Source organism: Alosa pseudoharengus, unplaced genomic scaffold (assembly GCF_046254945.1).
Source record: "Alosa pseudoharengus isolate Yale_2024_CS ecotype anadromous, Long Island Sound unplaced genomic scaffold, YU_APseudo_1.1 YU_APseudo_1.1_scf_8, whole genome shotgun sequence".
NCBI lineage: Eukaryota > Metazoa > Chordata > Actinopteri > Clupeiformes > Clupeidae > Alosa > Alosa pseudoharengus.
In genome coordinates this window covers 29,536,139-29,553,065 of record NW_027468870.1, presented here as the reverse complement: position 1 = coordinate 29,553,065, position 16,927 = coordinate 29,536,139, and the positions used below count along the sequence as shown (strand labels likewise).

At 41.9% G+C, this 16,927-nt stretch overlaps 1 protein-coding gene across 1 annotated transcript in view; it reads right to left on the bottom strand.

Moving 5' to 3' along the window:
* Positions 1–16,927, bottom strand: part of gbe1a (glucan (1,4-alpha-), branching enzyme 1a) — a 56,817-nt gene that overhangs the window by 12,284 nt on the left and 27,606 nt on the right. The window contains exons 6-11 of the mRNA XM_076273775.1: positions 15,624–15,714; positions 12,990–13,199; positions 3,939–4,054; positions 3,579–3,706; positions 3,037–3,135; positions 155–265 (exon numbers count right to left, since the gene is read on the bottom strand). Of these exons, the coding sequence (XP_076129890.1) occupies positions 155–265; positions 3,037–3,135; positions 3,579–3,706; positions 3,939–4,054; positions 12,990–13,199; positions 15,624–15,714 (755 nt within the window). The remainder of the gene's footprint in view (positions 1–154; positions 266–3,036; positions 3,136–3,578; positions 3,707–3,938; positions 4,055–12,989; positions 13,200–15,623; positions 15,715–16,927) is intronic.

Below are 16,927 nucleotides of genomic sequence, written 5' to 3'. Positions count from 1 at the left end.
GCCTCACACACAATAAATAAAAAAATGAAAAGATCTTCTGGTATCCTGCTCACCCTGATTTCTGCTCTCAGTGAACACATTTCAGAACAAATTGCTTTCTGAGGCCTTTATGGTTCTCGTTAAAAGATACCACTGTCTGTTTTTACACACCCACCTGGTCGTGGCTCTCTGCGTACACTATCGATCCCTCCTGGCTACGGCGGTTGGTGAGCGTGTGTACAATGTTATGGAGGTCCCACTCTTCATCCCTCTGCTCTTTCAGGATCTATGGAGGTGGGCAGAGAAGAGGGCAGAGAGAGAGAGAAAGAGAGAGAAAGAAAGAAAGAAAGAAAGAAAGAAAGAAAGAAAGAGAGAAAGAGAGAGAGAGAGAGAGAGAAAGAAAGAAAGAAAGAAAGAAAGAAAGAAAGAAAGAAAGAAAGAAAGAAAGAAAGAAAGAAAGAAAGAAAGAAAGAAAGAAAGAAAGAGAGAGAGAGAGGAATGGATGGAGAGGGCATCAATACAGCCAGGGCCAGACCATATGGAAACACTATGGGTTTTTACGAGAGACGAGAGCAGTGGGGTGGATGTGCATAGAAGTGGAAGACTTCCTTACTGAGCCCAATTCAAAATAGTTGCTCAATTAAGCATGATTCCTTTTCATCTTTTTGTCTCTTTTTAGATCTGCCTAACATCTCGCTTGTGCTTGCTGTGTTCAAACCAGACAGAAATCTCAGACAATCGGCTCCCTTTTGACCTGGTGATGACTTCCCAGGTACCATCAAACACATTTAAAGCCCACCTCAACAAACATTCGTGGGTCCTACCACTATTAGTTTCTCAGCCAATGCCTCATTTCATCCTGTGAGTGACACTTCCCTGACAGAGAAGCAGTTCATTCGCCATAACTATCCCCTCTGGATGATGGACAGCTGAGCTAAACCTTATATTACACATCAAGCTACTGGCTAGCAGGGGGTAATAGTAAAATCAATGGTAGCAGAAGAAGACCGGTCAACAACAAAGTCTTGCAATAGTTCTGCTATATAAATCCAATGATGGTTCAGCGATACACAGAAGCATCCATGTGTTAAAGGTTGTATCAGCGATTTCAAGCCCAAAAAAGGCCCAAACATAATGATCACATTCATCTAATCTTTCCTAAAGATCCGCTAGCTGTCTGCCCCGTAAGCAGGCCGTCAAAAAAACACGTCTCTGTAGGCATCCTAGGCTCCAAAATCTGTACACAAAAACAATTGCTACCAACAAAAGTTGGCAACTCACTCAAAGGCAAAATAAAGTGTTTCAACCAATAACCGACGAGATGCGCGTTTAGGAGAGTTTTAATTGCATGGGAGGGAGGGGGAGGGAGTAGCGAGCTAGCTCTCTGTTTTGTTTGAACATCAACAGAAGTGACGTATCACCGCTATCGCTGATACAACCTTTAAGTAGTGAATTGTGATTCATCCCACTGCAGTCTTGTTTGTATTATATTTGTATTGGACAGTAGTGAATATTTACAATGATAAACTGATTTTTACAAGGATTCTCCTTGTTTTGATAACTGTAGATATAAAAGTTCTCACGGTGTTGTTAGAGATACCACTATATACTTGCATTGTGTATAGCATAAAGTACCAGTTGTAGTGTTTAAGGAAAAAGGACTTCAGGACATACTGTATTATCTTGCTAAGTATGTTGGAGAAGCTAGTACACATCATAAAATGGTGAAGGCAGCCTTGCATTTTTAACAAAAAAAATGAGACACACTAGCTTTGTGTTCAGAGTTCTTCATGGTTCATATATGATACATGCATTTATATTTAACATACATTACTCAGATTATTTGGGCAAAGACCAGATGAACGGAGACACTTAGAGCTCTGACTAAAGAAAAAGGAATGAGAAGAATGAATGCCACTTGTTTCACTCTGAGAGGTAAACAAGAGCCTATGGAGATAGATGCCTTTAGAGGAGCCTGTCTCTCTGTGGTGATTGGTGTCCGAGCTCTGTGAGAGGAGAGCGGAGGAGAGAGTGGAAATATGGCTTCCCATAAGAAATGTGAAAGTACAGCATCAAGTTGTTTAGCAGGTCTGTCACCAGCTGTCAAATACCAAGTGATACCAAACTTCCAAGGCAATTAGTAGTAGCCACAGAATATCACCATCATTTTTGTATGATGAAACTTCTCCAGTGTTGTCACTGTCATTTAGAATGGGACTCGAGAGTGAGAAATGAAGTCATGTCTATATCTCTCCGACAGTAGAACAGAGACTGACGTTAAAGTAAGACGGTGGACTTACTGCATAACTACATGAAGACGTTTTCAGACTATGAGAAAATAATAGTAATCTTCCCATTCAGCTTTGCTCTTAATTACACATAATTGCTTAATTCCCAAATCTTCTGGATTATAAAGACCAGATAAAGACCAGATAAGGCATTAAAGCATGCAGTATTATAAGATTTAATTTGGAAAAGAAGACACAAAGGGTCCTCTATTTCAAAGAAAAAGGCTGGACATTTGTGTAGTTTCTCTAGTGTTACATACAGACTTCATCACGAGATGATGCAACTGTCTTTACGTCCTCCTGAGATATCAAGCAGAAACAGAGTTCACTGTTTCACATTTTCATCCTACCAAGATAAACGGGGACTGATTCGTAATACCACATTTGGTCTTTGGAGAGCCCACTGTTTTTTTAGGAGGGTGCTGTTTATAGAGATCTTCTCTGGGACTCTACAACATCAAATACAGGATGGAAACCCACAAAAAGACTATAATTACATATTTATACTGTATTTGCACTTATGTAAACAGTGCAAGCTAACCGCCCCTAAGTATGCCCTGATGTTTGTTTACTGTTTGTTTTTCTATTGCTTACTCTATTTGAGTTTAGTTTGATTTTTTCCTGAGTCCTAAAAGGAGAGTGAAGAGCGCTGCTGTTTTGAAGAGGATCTGTAAACAGAACTGTGGTACAAGCTCATATCCGGTCATAGAAACTGCACGTGCCCAAGGGGTAACGGCTCTGGGGGTAAATCTCGGTTCAGGAGCCTCACCTGGATCCACTTATCTGGCACGGCCATGGCCAGCCGGTAATCAAAGCCCAGGCCTCCCTTAGTGATGGGTCTGCACAGGCCTGGCATGCCAGACACGTCCTGGCACAGAGGAGAGGAGAGGGAGGGAGACGACATCAAATCAAACATAATGACAGAGTGCTGCAGATCAGCAAGCATCAAACATCAGGTGCAAGTTAGAATCCTACTCAGATAAAAGATTTTTTGGGAATGTAAAAGATGATAATTAAAAGGGTACTTATAGTAAGATGTGGGTGTGCCACTACTGAGTTTGAGCCTGGACTTAGCTACCTCCAAACCTCAGCTGATGCAGTTCATCCAACATCTTACAGTATTTTTTGTAGAAATTGGTGCCCCCCCCCCCCCTCGCTCTTTGATTAAAAACATGATTGTGTGATGAAAAGGCTGGTGTCTTGTAGGCCTTATACAGGATAGTAATTCATCACATTTCTGGTGACGCGCCCCCCCCCCCCACATACTTTCATTCCCTCTCTATCTCTCTATCTCTGTCTCTCTCTGCATACCTCTGCGATGGTGATGCATTCTGGGTAGAGAGTGTGGAGGACATGATTGGACACCATCAGGTGCACCACTGCGTCCTCATCCACATGCATGCCGAAATATTCACTGTAGCCTCCACCAAATGACATGCCTGTGTCAACGAAATCATGCTGTAACAACATACAGTGTTGTTCTTCTCTATAATGCAAAAGTATAGGATTGAGTTGAATGTATTTAGTTCGACTACACAGTTTAATGTATTAGTTTGACTTTTATCTAACACCTGGGAGAGAATGGTTACACATGAATTTAATGTTTATTAGGTTGATTGAATTAATCAAATGATGACAGCTTTCTGTTCTGGAAAGTGGAGACAGACGTACCCATTCCATGATGGTGGTACAGCATGGATGTGACTCCATCGAAGCGGAAGCCATCAAAGCGGTACTCCTCCATCCACCAGCGTAGGTTTGACAGCAGGAAACGGAAGACCTCCCAGCTGTTACAAAAAAAAACACAATACTGCCCTTACAAACATCATCACACTGCTAATGCAGATAACAGAGAACACTGACCTTACAAGTTCAAGTTTATCATTCTTGTGCAGAACATATGAAGAACAACTGCACAAAGAGATGCTTTGTGAGACCCAGGTATTCCACATTTATACATGACCTCCCATTACTGCCTTGCACTGCGGTGGGCAGTCATTGGAAGCAGCACCCACAGTTTGTTTTCTTGACTAACAGTGTGACAGATGGTACTCTGTCTTTCTTTTTCCAACTCCAAAGCAAGCCTAAAGATCCCACACTGCAGGATGAATGCACTCTGAATAAATACACAGTCACCTTTCGTCACCGTGGACAAATATATGCAATCCTGAGAGGAACACCAACTGCCAAGGGTACACAGCACATTACAGCTTGTTAATGAGTCATACAGTACACACACATACGCACACACACATACACCCTCCAGAATTATTGGCACCTCTGCTAAAGTAGACTAAAAACCGGTATTAAAAACAATCTGTTGGTGATTTATTGTAATCTCACAATGAAAAAAAATATGAAATGAAATGAAGCAAATTTATTTTGAGAAAAAGGAAAATCTCATAAAGAAATAAATATTTTTAACTAAAACACGTTGCTCACAATTATTGGCACCCCTGAAAAATCTTATATACAAAACCAGAAGCATTTTCCTACCTAATTTCAATTTATTTAAGTTAATCAGAGTGTCTGAACTTTCAGAAGTAGTTCATGACTTTCTTTTTCACTATGGTATAAAAATAAAGTCACACAGACTAAATCCTCTAGTCATTTTTCAACATTGGAAAGACAAGAGAATACACTAAATCTAAATAAAAAGAAAGTGTGTTGACATTTGTCAGAGAATATCTATGACAACTAGGTACTTTGTTGAAAATGCCTATATTTACAGTTAAAACAATGATTAAAAATGTCTAATTATCTGGAAATGCGACAAACAAGCGTGGACAAGGACCCATGGTTATCTTGCCCCCACGTACAGTATGGAGGATGGTAAGATAGGCAAAAAATTCCATAAGAACCACTGTTGGAGAGTTACAGAAAAAGGTACCAGAAATACCTCCACCATACCTTTTTCTGTAATCAGAGTTACAGAAAAAGGTATGGTGGAGGGGCTGTGCTATTGTGGGGCTGTTTTTATTTCCAAAGGCCTTGGGAACCTAATTAAGGTGCATGGTATCATGAACACCAAGAAAACCTGAACATTTTCAAAATCATCTCTCATTTTGAATTGAATTTCATCTGTCAATCTCTGCCAAGACACTAAAAGTTGGACATGATTGGATCATTCATCAGGTCAATGAACCAAAACAAATGTCCAGATCAAAGCAAATATTGTTTGCTGAACACAAAACCAAGCTTCAGACATTGCCATCTCAATCCCCTGATCTAAACTCCATAGGAAAAAAGCGGGGTGAGTCAAAGAGGAGAATGCAAAATCCCTTGTTTTGTATTCTCCAACATTACAAGAATATTACAAGCTGTTTTATTGGCAAAGGGAGGCTTAAGAAGGTATTACAGTACAAGCAGGGGTGCCAATAATTGTGAGCGACGTGTATTTGTTAAAAATATTTATTTCTTTATGAGATTTTCCTTTTTCACAAAATAAATTTGCTTCCCTTTAGGTTGGAATTTTCCTAATTTTTATTTATTGTGAGATAAACAATAAATAATCAACAGATTGTTTTTTATACTGGTTTTTAGTCAACTTTAGCAGTGGTGCCAATAATTCTGGAGGGTACTGTATGCACACACACATACACACACACACATGCACACATGTGCGCCTGCGCGACACACTGATATGCACACAGGCACGTACACACACACACAGAACATATTCCTAGCCATCACAAAGCCTGTCAGTCAGCTTTGGCACTGGAAATGAATGTGTTCATTCTGAACCTGGAATGTGAACCTGATGAAGCAAACTGCGAAACGCGTTGTTCATGCCAAATAAAGTCAGCAAAATATACCCTCCAGTGTGCGATGCATACTAGTTTTTGACTTTCTAATACAGAGCCCGTTGCACTCATCAGCATTCCGGGTCTTAGCTTTCCATTCTCATCATAGGGGATCTGGTCAGCCAAGGCCAGCAATTTCAACTTGGTCGCTCTAACCAAACACAACTTCAGCTGGCTCCATGCAATCTCAGTACACATGGCCATCTGGGACGGTGGCAGATGCACCATCGTCGGATTCTTTTCTTTTCCCGTCAGTTTCCTCTCCCAAAGACATTCCACAGCTCTCAAGTTTCCCCGCAGTATTTGTCAGCTTCTCAAAATACCCATAAGGCATTGCAGCTCCTGTTGTTTGGCCTAAGGCATGACTCCCAGCATTCATCTGTCCTCCCATATCACACCCCCCCCCACCCTCCCCCATCTCAGCCCCCAGCCTTCCCCTGTTCATATCTCCTCTTCAGCACTGATCCTTCACAGATGCTCCCTGAAGCAGGCTGGTTATAATGCAGGTGTCACAGACTTCACTGCTGTCTTCACAGAATTGCATTAATAGTCTGCAGCAGTATCTATCTGAATATACAGTATTCATGTATAAGATACTGCTCTATACTGTTGAATACATGCATGCATACAACTTACCAGTCTAATACCAGTATTTACTGGATGTTTCGGTAGGCTACTATATGTGGGGAAATATTTTCCATGAATCAAAGCATGATCATCTTGCATTCCAGTAGTTGACTCTTTGTTAAATGAAACTGAATTAAAAATTCATATATACATATTCAAATTTCTAGCGTTTCTGGCGTAGGGTTGCTGATCTGAGCTGTTTTGCTCAATATTACATCATTCCATGACTGTTAAATAAATGAAGGGCATTGCATGGATTCATATGCCGAGTAGTATCCATAGCAGCAAGACAATCAAGATCTCCTAAAAAGTAGCACTGAAGATAGAAGAATGGCATTCTTACACCTGCTTTATTTGTAATGGTATGGCCCTTAACTCCCTATCATAGACCAAGAGTGGTTTGTTGTGTCCATCTAGTGACACAGGAGAGAGAAAAAGGTGACCAGCTACTGTTGATTTTCAATGAGAGTTGGCGAGTCACAGCAAGAGACAAGGGGCCATTGCATCACCAACTATGTTAACTCTTTCCTAGCCAATGGGGTCTAATAGGACCAGTGTCTGTGTCAAATTTCTGTGGTGCTAAACGGAAAAGAGACACGGACTCCCCCTAGATGGGACACCAGTCCATCGCAGGTGACCCCCAGCCAAAGCTGGTGCCCATTTTACAGCGGGTGGACTGAGACCACGGAGATGAAGTGCCTTGTCCAACATCAAGTGACCATCTGGGATTCTTTTGATTGCCAGTCTAACTCTGCTGGGTCCACTGCTGTCTGTAGAGCTATGAAACACTTTTCTGAAGAAGAATACAAAAAAAAACCCCACAAACTTTCATCTGTTGCATCAATAATTGATTAGAGACATTGGCCCAGTGTGCTGTGATTTGAGATGACCCCCACTTTCCCTCTGGACTGAAGATGGAGGCCCTGGTGTGTGTGAGTGTGTGTGTGAGTGTGTGTGTGAGTGTCCTGCAGTGAGGGCCGGAGGTCTGACAGCGAACCCACAGTGTGATAACCGACCCCCCTGAAGAGAAGATCATCTGGCCCTCACTGGTGCTTATCTTAGAGCCAAGGCTTTCTGTGTGTGTGTGTGTGTGTGTGTGTGTGTGTGTGTATGTGTGTTGGGGTGAGCGTGTGTGTGTGGGTTCGGGAGAGCATGTGTGTGTGTGTTGGGCTGTGTTGCAATCATCATGGGCTTCAGAGCAGTTGGCATCAGTGACAATCAATAAGACTTGCGGGATGGCCACAGAGGCTTAGGCGGTCAGTCAGAGCCTTCCTGACCACACACAGTGATCTACACACTTATTCTCACTCTCTCTCTCTCTCTCTCACACACACACACACACACACACACACACACACACACACACACTCTCTCTCTCTCTCTCTCCCTCTCTAACACACACACACACACACACTTTCAAAAGCCCATTAATCATGTACATAAAAAAAATGTAAAAATAGATAGATAGATTCCAGACGGAGTTCAAAACACATTCATACATAAACATGCAACACACACTCCCAAACACACACTCCTTAAGTGGGATATCACTGGACAAACAAGACCCTTTGGTCCATGGAGACTCAATTAGACCCAGTTAAATTAGATCTGCTGGACTGCTTAATGGGTTGAGCTCCTTTACATGTCAAAAGAGCTCAAGTGTTGGTTTCAATGGCTGCTTAGGATACTCCAATGATTTCATTGCTTGTGCTTTGCAAAATGTGTAAAATGTACAGTTCCTCATTATTGCTAGAATTCATTCGTTATTGTTCACATTGATGTTGTTGTTGTTAACATAATTACAACGTATTCTGACAAAGTACGACCTGGAATACATATTTTTATACAAGATAAGAATGCTGGTATCGCACTTCCCTTACTATGCAGTGGAAATACAGTTGTAGAATGCCAATATTTAGTTAGCAATTCTCTCCATCAGAGGGACAAAATGTATTGATAATAAACATTTTGGGTACATGCAATTATTTGTGAAATACTGTGATACGTCCATACAAAATCACCCCACTCCACCCATCTGTGACAAATCAACGTGTTGATATATAAACATACCTAAAACAGATTGTCTTTCCTGCCGCAGGGAAAGCTGGGAACGGTATGGAAATGAGTGACAGATAACATGATATGATGAGATTCCCAGTGTACTGCATCTCTGTGACTATGACTATAACACCCAAACAGGTACAGAGGTGAGAAGGATGGTGTGTGTGTCTGTGTGTGTGTGTATGTGTGTGTGTGATTAATGATTGATTTCTACATTGGATAGACCCTTACTGTAAATCAGGGTGTACCTCTGTTGAGACTTAGGCCCGTGGCAATAGAGGAAATATCACTTCAGGCTCACTGTATGTCTATGTATGTATGTATACTGTATATGTTTATGTATATTTTTATGTCCCCCTGGAGCAATACCGGGTTAAGCGCCTTGCTCATGGGCACACCAGTGGCAGTCGGGAATGGAACCTACAACTTCCTGTTGTTCCTTAGCCACTACACTACCACGGCTCTGCTTTACTTATTTCTAAACCCATCCTGCTGCTTAAATAGCCATTTTAAAAAGCTGTTTAAAATGTGTCGTCTCCCTTCTCTATTGCTTCTGCTTGGATTTATAACTTGTACATTACGCCAGACCCAATCATGTCAAATAATGCAAAAGAAAAAACAAAACTTTCTTTGCAAAGTTTTGAAGGACAGAATCAAGTAATATATAGCTTTGCTGCAGCAGGGTTTGCATTTGTTTCATGTCTAACACTGATGGAAAGGGTCAGAACAGCATGTTCAGTGCAACACACTCTGTGAAGTATCTTCAGTCCAGAGAAAAAAAAAAACGTGAGATGGCAATGAAATCTTTCCACTTTGTTTTGAATGTGTGTTTTCACTCGAAGGGGCGCGTGGAAAAAACAACCCTCTCATTAGAGAACGGCAATTAACATCAAACCGCTACTGGAGCCCAGCTCCGGCATTACCCAGCGGCATTCTGATGGAGTACACAATCAGTTTGAAGGGAAGTGACAGAATTCATGCTGCTATGACTTACTCCTTAGATCAAGGATAACAAGATTGTTTTTGTTCACCAGTAGCCATACAGACAAATACATGCACGCGGACACGTACACACACGTACACACGCACATATGCACACACACACACACACACACACACGTTAATCTCAGGGTGTTCGATGAATCAATTGTGTTTCCATAGAGAGACTTGTTGCCGAGTTACGACATAAACTTTGACCCTTGGATATTTGATTCCTTTCGCTTTGTACTTTTGTTTTAACCTCATCAGAACACAACTATCAGGCAGTGATTCAGATGTGTATTACTATAAAGCATTTCCCGCTGCAAAAAGCAGTTTATATACAAGTGAAGTTGGATTTGTTTGTATATTTCTGCCTACCTTGATCTACGACTAATTAAAATTAAATAAAAAACATGTTCATCACATAAGGACTGTTATGTGAACTTCTGATCAGCTAGTTATTAGAGACTCTCTTAATTATGACTCTGTGGACTCTGAGAGCAGCTACCAATGGTCATTAAGAGTGTGGCCTCATATGAAAGGCGATGGAGAAGTCACTGTAGTCCCTTGCATCTGTAGCCAATTTGTCCAAGTGGGGGAATGATTGACATAAGCAAGAGATAGTAAATGTGTGAGTTTGTGTATATATGTGTGTGTGTATGTATGGGTGTGTGAGTGAGAGAGAGAGAGTTAGGAGTGAGAGAGAGAATCTATGTTTTCTGTTTCTGCCCAGTAAATCAACAGGATAGCGTGTGTGTTTATCTTCAATGGACATGAGAGAGAGCGCACGAGGAGGTGAGAGATAGAGTGGGGGGGATGTTGTTAGAGAGACAGAGAGAGAGAAAGGAGAGGGAGGAGAAAGGGAAGGAGGGTAGGAGGAGAGAAGGGGGGGGGGTCCCCCTGTTCATCATCAAGGGCAACAAAGGCAAGACCCACGGCCAATCAGCAAGTCTCATTTACAGCACAGAGGCGTCGTCGGCCTCAGCCGCATCAGCAGCCGGGCGCAGATGAAAGCCTCCGCAGACACCAATCAAAACAATACAGCCACTCAACTCCATTTCCGGCGGTCGCAAAAAATAATTGTCTCGACAAACACCAAAAGGAAAACAAAAAATAACAAAGCCTTCAAAAAGCAAATCTGAAATACAGATTAACAGACAAAAAAGGGAATTCATACATAAACAAACAAATTACATGAAAACACTTTGAACGCTTTCGTTGTTTCATTTCATTGATGCGTAGACTTTGTTTATGAGATGTACTGCATAGCTAATTACCTCATATCTTAAGTATAGCCGCAATTAGTTTTGGTGCTCTGAATAGGAAAAAAATGTCTGTCCAAAACAATCAGCATCATTCAGCATCATCAATGATGAGATTCAGAAGATCAAATGCTGCTTCTTACTGGAACTATCAACTTAGAGTCAACCAATGTAACAGGGTTCCATAGTACAGTAGGTGTTGTGAACTAAGCTTAATAAATAATTTTTTTTCTATTAGGACCTGTCACAATCTCAGTGACAGACACTAATGCAGGCCTTTAAATCAGAGTTGAGGAGCATCAGACATGGCAGGAGTGTTTGCCATTAAACTGTCCATCACATGGATCCACAGCTCCATACGCTATAGAGCTGATGACATAGAGGTGCCAGTCCCTACAGACGTCCATCCCAGCGCTAATGAATGTGAATGCCTCTCTGGGAAACCCTGAAGAATAATCAGGTGATTTGAAAGAGAGAGAGACGCAGACGCAGAGAGAGTGTGGCAGCTGCGATACTGCCGACGATAACAATAACAATGCAAGGGCCCATTAGTGCAGAAGGGATGGAGAGAGGGTGGAAGAGAGGGGAAGAGAGAGGGAGGGAGAGAGGGATTGAGTGACACCTGAGCAATCACAAAGGAAGTCACTCACTTCACGACACGGCGCCACATCACGAGGCCGACGGCACACACTAACAGCAGGGCAGAGACGGGCGTGGACACAAAGCGTTCCCGTCACACGCTCCTCTTTTCAAGTTCATACGCGAGACTCATCACGGTGATACAGCAGTGACCACCCACGGACCTCGGATGAAAAGACTCAACATGGATTGTTGTTGGTGAGGCAATGCCTGTCCTCCTACGGGGTTGTTACACTTCTTTTTCGTCTTCCCCGTCGTTAATGGTCTCATTAAGGAGAAGCTGGGCTGGAGGTACAAACACTCTAATGGTGGTGTGATCTATCAGCTGTGTAGTTGAGGGCAAATTGATTTTGAAACAACACCATAAAATAGACTCCGAGAATCGTTCCAGTTAAGGTAAACTTCTGTTCTTCAGGAAACTTCTATATGCAGTAACTTTATAAAGGCAGTCTAGTGACTTTATATCATAGATAGGTGCTGCAGTTCATGAACTTCATTTTCATTTATGAATTTGGCAGTGTTTTCTTTTTTATCCGAGGTCACTGTAAAACTGAGATAGAACTCAAGGAATTTAAAGTTCATAGAAAGAAACATAAAAAGAAAAGTGCCATAAAATCACACCTCACTCTCACCAGACGGAAGACCCAGGAGGCTATGAAGTTGAAAGGTAGTGAAACTGTAAGAGAAAGACTCATTTTTTAAAGCAGGGGGATAAAAGCGTGTCAGGTGCAGAGATGATCACAAAAGAGTCAGATCTTCAGCTGCCCTCTGAAGATGGAGAGGGATTCTGCAGAATGTGAAACTGGCAACACATTCCAACACATCATGAGCATATAGACGCGTCTAGATTAAGACGTTATGTCACGAAGTGGTGGCACTGGCAGATTTAATTTTGTCTATGACTACACGATAGTAGAATACTCTAGTATTGTTCTAGATGACAACTTAATGTGAGCAATTTTTTAAGCTTCCAATGAAGACAAATATAGGCTGGTTTATTTCTTCAGACCCTGAAGAAAGACCAGACCTTTTGCCATCCACGGAACCATCCGAGAGGGTTTGACCAAACAACAGATGCTACCAGATATACAGGAAGAGCTGAGACCAGCTGTTAGCCATATTTGATCAAAGCATATCAGGTAGGGTCTTCAGCTGTTTCCTGAAGATTGAGAGGGTTGAATTAGAACCTGTGAAATTGGCTAAGGACTATATAAGAACCATAGGAAGCGATTACGAGGGAAACTTTGTTGCCCTAAAGGCCATAAGCATAATGTTTCGTAATAGAAAGGTAATAGAAAACGTCCCCAGATTAAGGCAGAAGAAGTACACTGTCCGGTCGTCTCTCTCACCTGGAGTAGTTGAAGAGGCGGCTGCCCCAGTGTGAGTGCTTGCCCCGCGACCCGGCGTGGAAGAAGCACGAGTCAGTGCCGTCGAACTGGTTGAGGCCGTCGTCTGTGTTGCTGGAGGCGTGACTGTGGACCACGTCCAGAACGACGGCCAGGCCCAGGGAGTGGGCAGTGTCCACCAGCCTCTTCAGGTCCTCAGGAGTCCCAAAGCGACTGAGGGGCAAAAAACACACACACACACACACACACACGCACACACACACACACACACACACACACACACACACACACGAAGAGCTGCATCAGAATGGATGGGTGGATACTGCACAGAATTTAACACCTCACTTTATATTGCTTGGCTCATAATAAGTATGCCATTAGTAAAATAACATATAGATCAACAAAGAGTAACAGATCAATGATCAGAATAATTACAGGATTGGGTTCATAATGTATGTACTGCTGTTATATCTAATAATGATAGAGTGTTACACTGGATCTATGATATAGCCACAGTGTTTCAAGATCTGGGATTAAAGCGGGTATAGTCACAAGGGGTCCCAAGAAATCATATACAGTAGTAAATCAGTTCTCAGTAGTATTGGCATTACGATAAGAGGCTAGGTGTATGCACTAAAATGTGCTAAATACTGGGAGTAGAAGATAAGGCACAGATGGAAAAATCTGATTGATGAAATAATAAAACAAGTGATTAAATATTTTACAGGCATATAACACCAACCATAAAACCCTGAGATAAAAAACAAAATACTTTAGTCCTCATTATTTTTCACTGCCATCTGTGCTATAGCACCACATACTTTGTGATCTCTTGTGCAAAACAAAATAAATAAATGCTTCAGAATATGGATTCAACTGTATTAAGCAGTTAATACCAAAACTTAAAAAAAATAAAAATCTAAATTCAACAGGCATTTGGGAAACATATTCAATCTCGCACACAGGATAAAAAACTGGATTGGAGACTTAGGGAGAAAAGGTATGATCAAACCTCCCCTGCCCTTCATCTCCCCTGCGGCTTTCATTACATGCTTTTCTCTTAACACAGAGAGGCGGAGGAAGAGAGAGAAATGGGATAGGGAGAGAAGGAGAGAGAGAGAGAGAGAGAGGGAGACAGAGTGGTATGAAGGGAGAAAGAGAGAGAGGGAGAGAGAGAGGGACAGAGATAGATAAAAGAACGAGAGAGAGAGGGAGAGAGAGAGAGGGACAGAGATAGATAAAAGAAAGAAAGAGAGGGAGAGAGAGAAAGAGAGAGAGAGAAAATACACTGGTAATATCCCCCTACTGCTTCCTCCGCGAACCAGAGAGGATTGGGTTTTAAATGTCTTTGAGTGATCAATCATGGATGAAATTACTCTGCATACATTGCACTTTATCTAGCCTTTCTCCGGCAGAGAGGACTGGCCGGGACAGACCAATGGGCTACCAGAGAGCTGATAGAAAAAACTCAAACTATGTTTACTCTTCCAACCAAATACGCAATATTATTTCATGGGAGTTCATTTGAGATATATAGTCTTTTGTGTTTACTGCCGTTCTTCCACACCGCTGTCATACTCTATTTCAGGATTAATAGAGGCAGATACAGCAGGAAGGATCCATGCCCTTGATAGTTTTATAAGCCTAAGTATCAAGGGAGGTTTGAACGCATAGCTGGCTTCAGTGCCATAGCTGGGAGCTATCCAGTGTAGTATGCTACTCTAGGCCATTGAGAGCTGTCCAGTGTAGTATGCTACTCTAGGCCATTTAGAGCTGTCCAGTATAATCTCTTATACGGCTACCACTGTAGGCTACTGGGAGCTAGCTAGCGTGCCCCTCTACTCTGAGCCACTGGGATTCAAGATGTACAAGAAATGTATGTATTTGTCCTACTGTATGTGCCATTGTAGAGGTTTAGTGGAGGCTGTGCAAAGGGCTCGATGATGATTTAAGCCCCCACCGTCGACTTCAAGGCAGCGCTGCGACCATCGACTTCAAGGCACCTAACCCTAACCCTTGCCTAATCCTAGTGCCTTCCATGCAGAGCTGCCTGGAAGACGACGTTGGAGGATTAAAACACCAAAAGGCGTGCAAAGGAAAGAACTTTACTGTAGACCACATAGAGCCTCATTCAATTAAATGAAATTAAATGATTCTTGTACAAGCAGATAATGCAGTGTGAAACAAGGAGTCAATGGACAACCTCATTTCCTGAAGACATAAGTACGAAAACTAATGCTGCATGCCAGCAGTGAGTAGGTTAGCAGCTAGTTGTTTAATGCATTATATAACCAATAATGGCAGCATGCCACTGTTTTGTCATAAAATGTCATACCAGCATGTGGCATTTGCCATAATGTTTAGGATGTCATTCTTATGATTAAGGGTTCAGGGGATTTATTTCTGAAATACTCCCCAGAAACAAATTTAAAATGGGAGGAAGATGGAATCTGCAGAGCTGTGGAGTACAAGAACACCACAGGGACTTATAAAACAAACCACAAAATAAACAAACAAGCATTACTGAGCGCCATTATTCACGGCAGACCCAGACTGAGTTGATAAAAAGAAACACAAGGTCATTTCAATTGTTTTGTCTGCATAATAGGAACAATCATGAGTGTTTGAATATATTACCTGGAGGCGGCGAAGAAGTTGGTGACTTGGTACCCAAAGCTTGCATAATATGCATGCTCCATAACTGCCATAAGCTGAATGCAGTTGTAGCCTTGCGAGGATACAAGCATAGGATTAGGGACACGACACTGCTGTTTGAAATGCTTTTGTGTAGGTGACTGCATCCAGGTGAGTGATTTACTCATGTTGGTGACTGCATCCAGGTGGGTGAAGTATCATTAACAAAAAACTCAATCTCATCAAGAATGTTAAGGGATGTTAGATAAGTAAAAAGGGCTCCTTAAATTATTTCAATTCAGGTTTAATGTAAGTGTAACAATATATATAGACTACACAGATGGATAGGTGGATGGATAGATAGAAAGAAGGATATCTGAGGGATTAGAGAGAGAGAATTCAGAGCCTATCCTTCTAGCCTCTCTACTGGAGCTGGCCTGAAGGGCTCAGCCTTGTGACCAATCCAGTTATAGCCAGGTCTGTCTGTGAGAATAAGAACTGTTTGAACCACAGAATAAGACAACAGCATCTGCGGGAACAGCCTTAAGCATATCACAGAGACTCAGAGGGGATGACCACCGAGGCCAACAATGACCCACTTACTGCAACTGCCTGCCTGATCTACAATGCTGGCCTGCCAAACTCGGTGGGAAATGTCTTCTAGTTTAAGAGAAAGAATGTGGAAATACAGGCCAATTCCACACTGTTTATATATTGACTGTACTTGCATTATACATTATACAATCTATATTGCAATTAAGAATAAGCTAGTGCTATATAACTATTAGGATACATATCAGTTCATATAGTAGTATATGAATATGCATGTTAAACAGTTTGATTTCAAATTATTAATGGTACTCAAATGGGATGTCACAATCAAAATCAACAGTGCTTCATCAAATGTCATATTCTCCAACACATTCTTGCCTTTGAAACAAAACAACTCTGCTAAATACCAGCGTCATAGTTCACACACACACACGCACACACACACGCCACGTCTTGCACGAACATGGTCAAACAAAACAACACAGCAGGACTCGTGCATTCTGGAACGAGGAAAAATACAGGGCATACGAGGCAGTCCACAGAGTGCTCCAGCCAGCCAGGCTAGCAAGGACACCCGGAGAACAGACACACACAACTACCCTATGACCTCTCTGCTCTGAGCTATTCGCTCACCGGACATCAGGTCTTCTCATGGTTGACCAATAACAACAACTGTGTTAAATAATATTTCAATTAACACATGCATGTCACAGTAAATGTTGTTGAGAAAGAGAGAGGGAGAAAGAGAGAGAGAA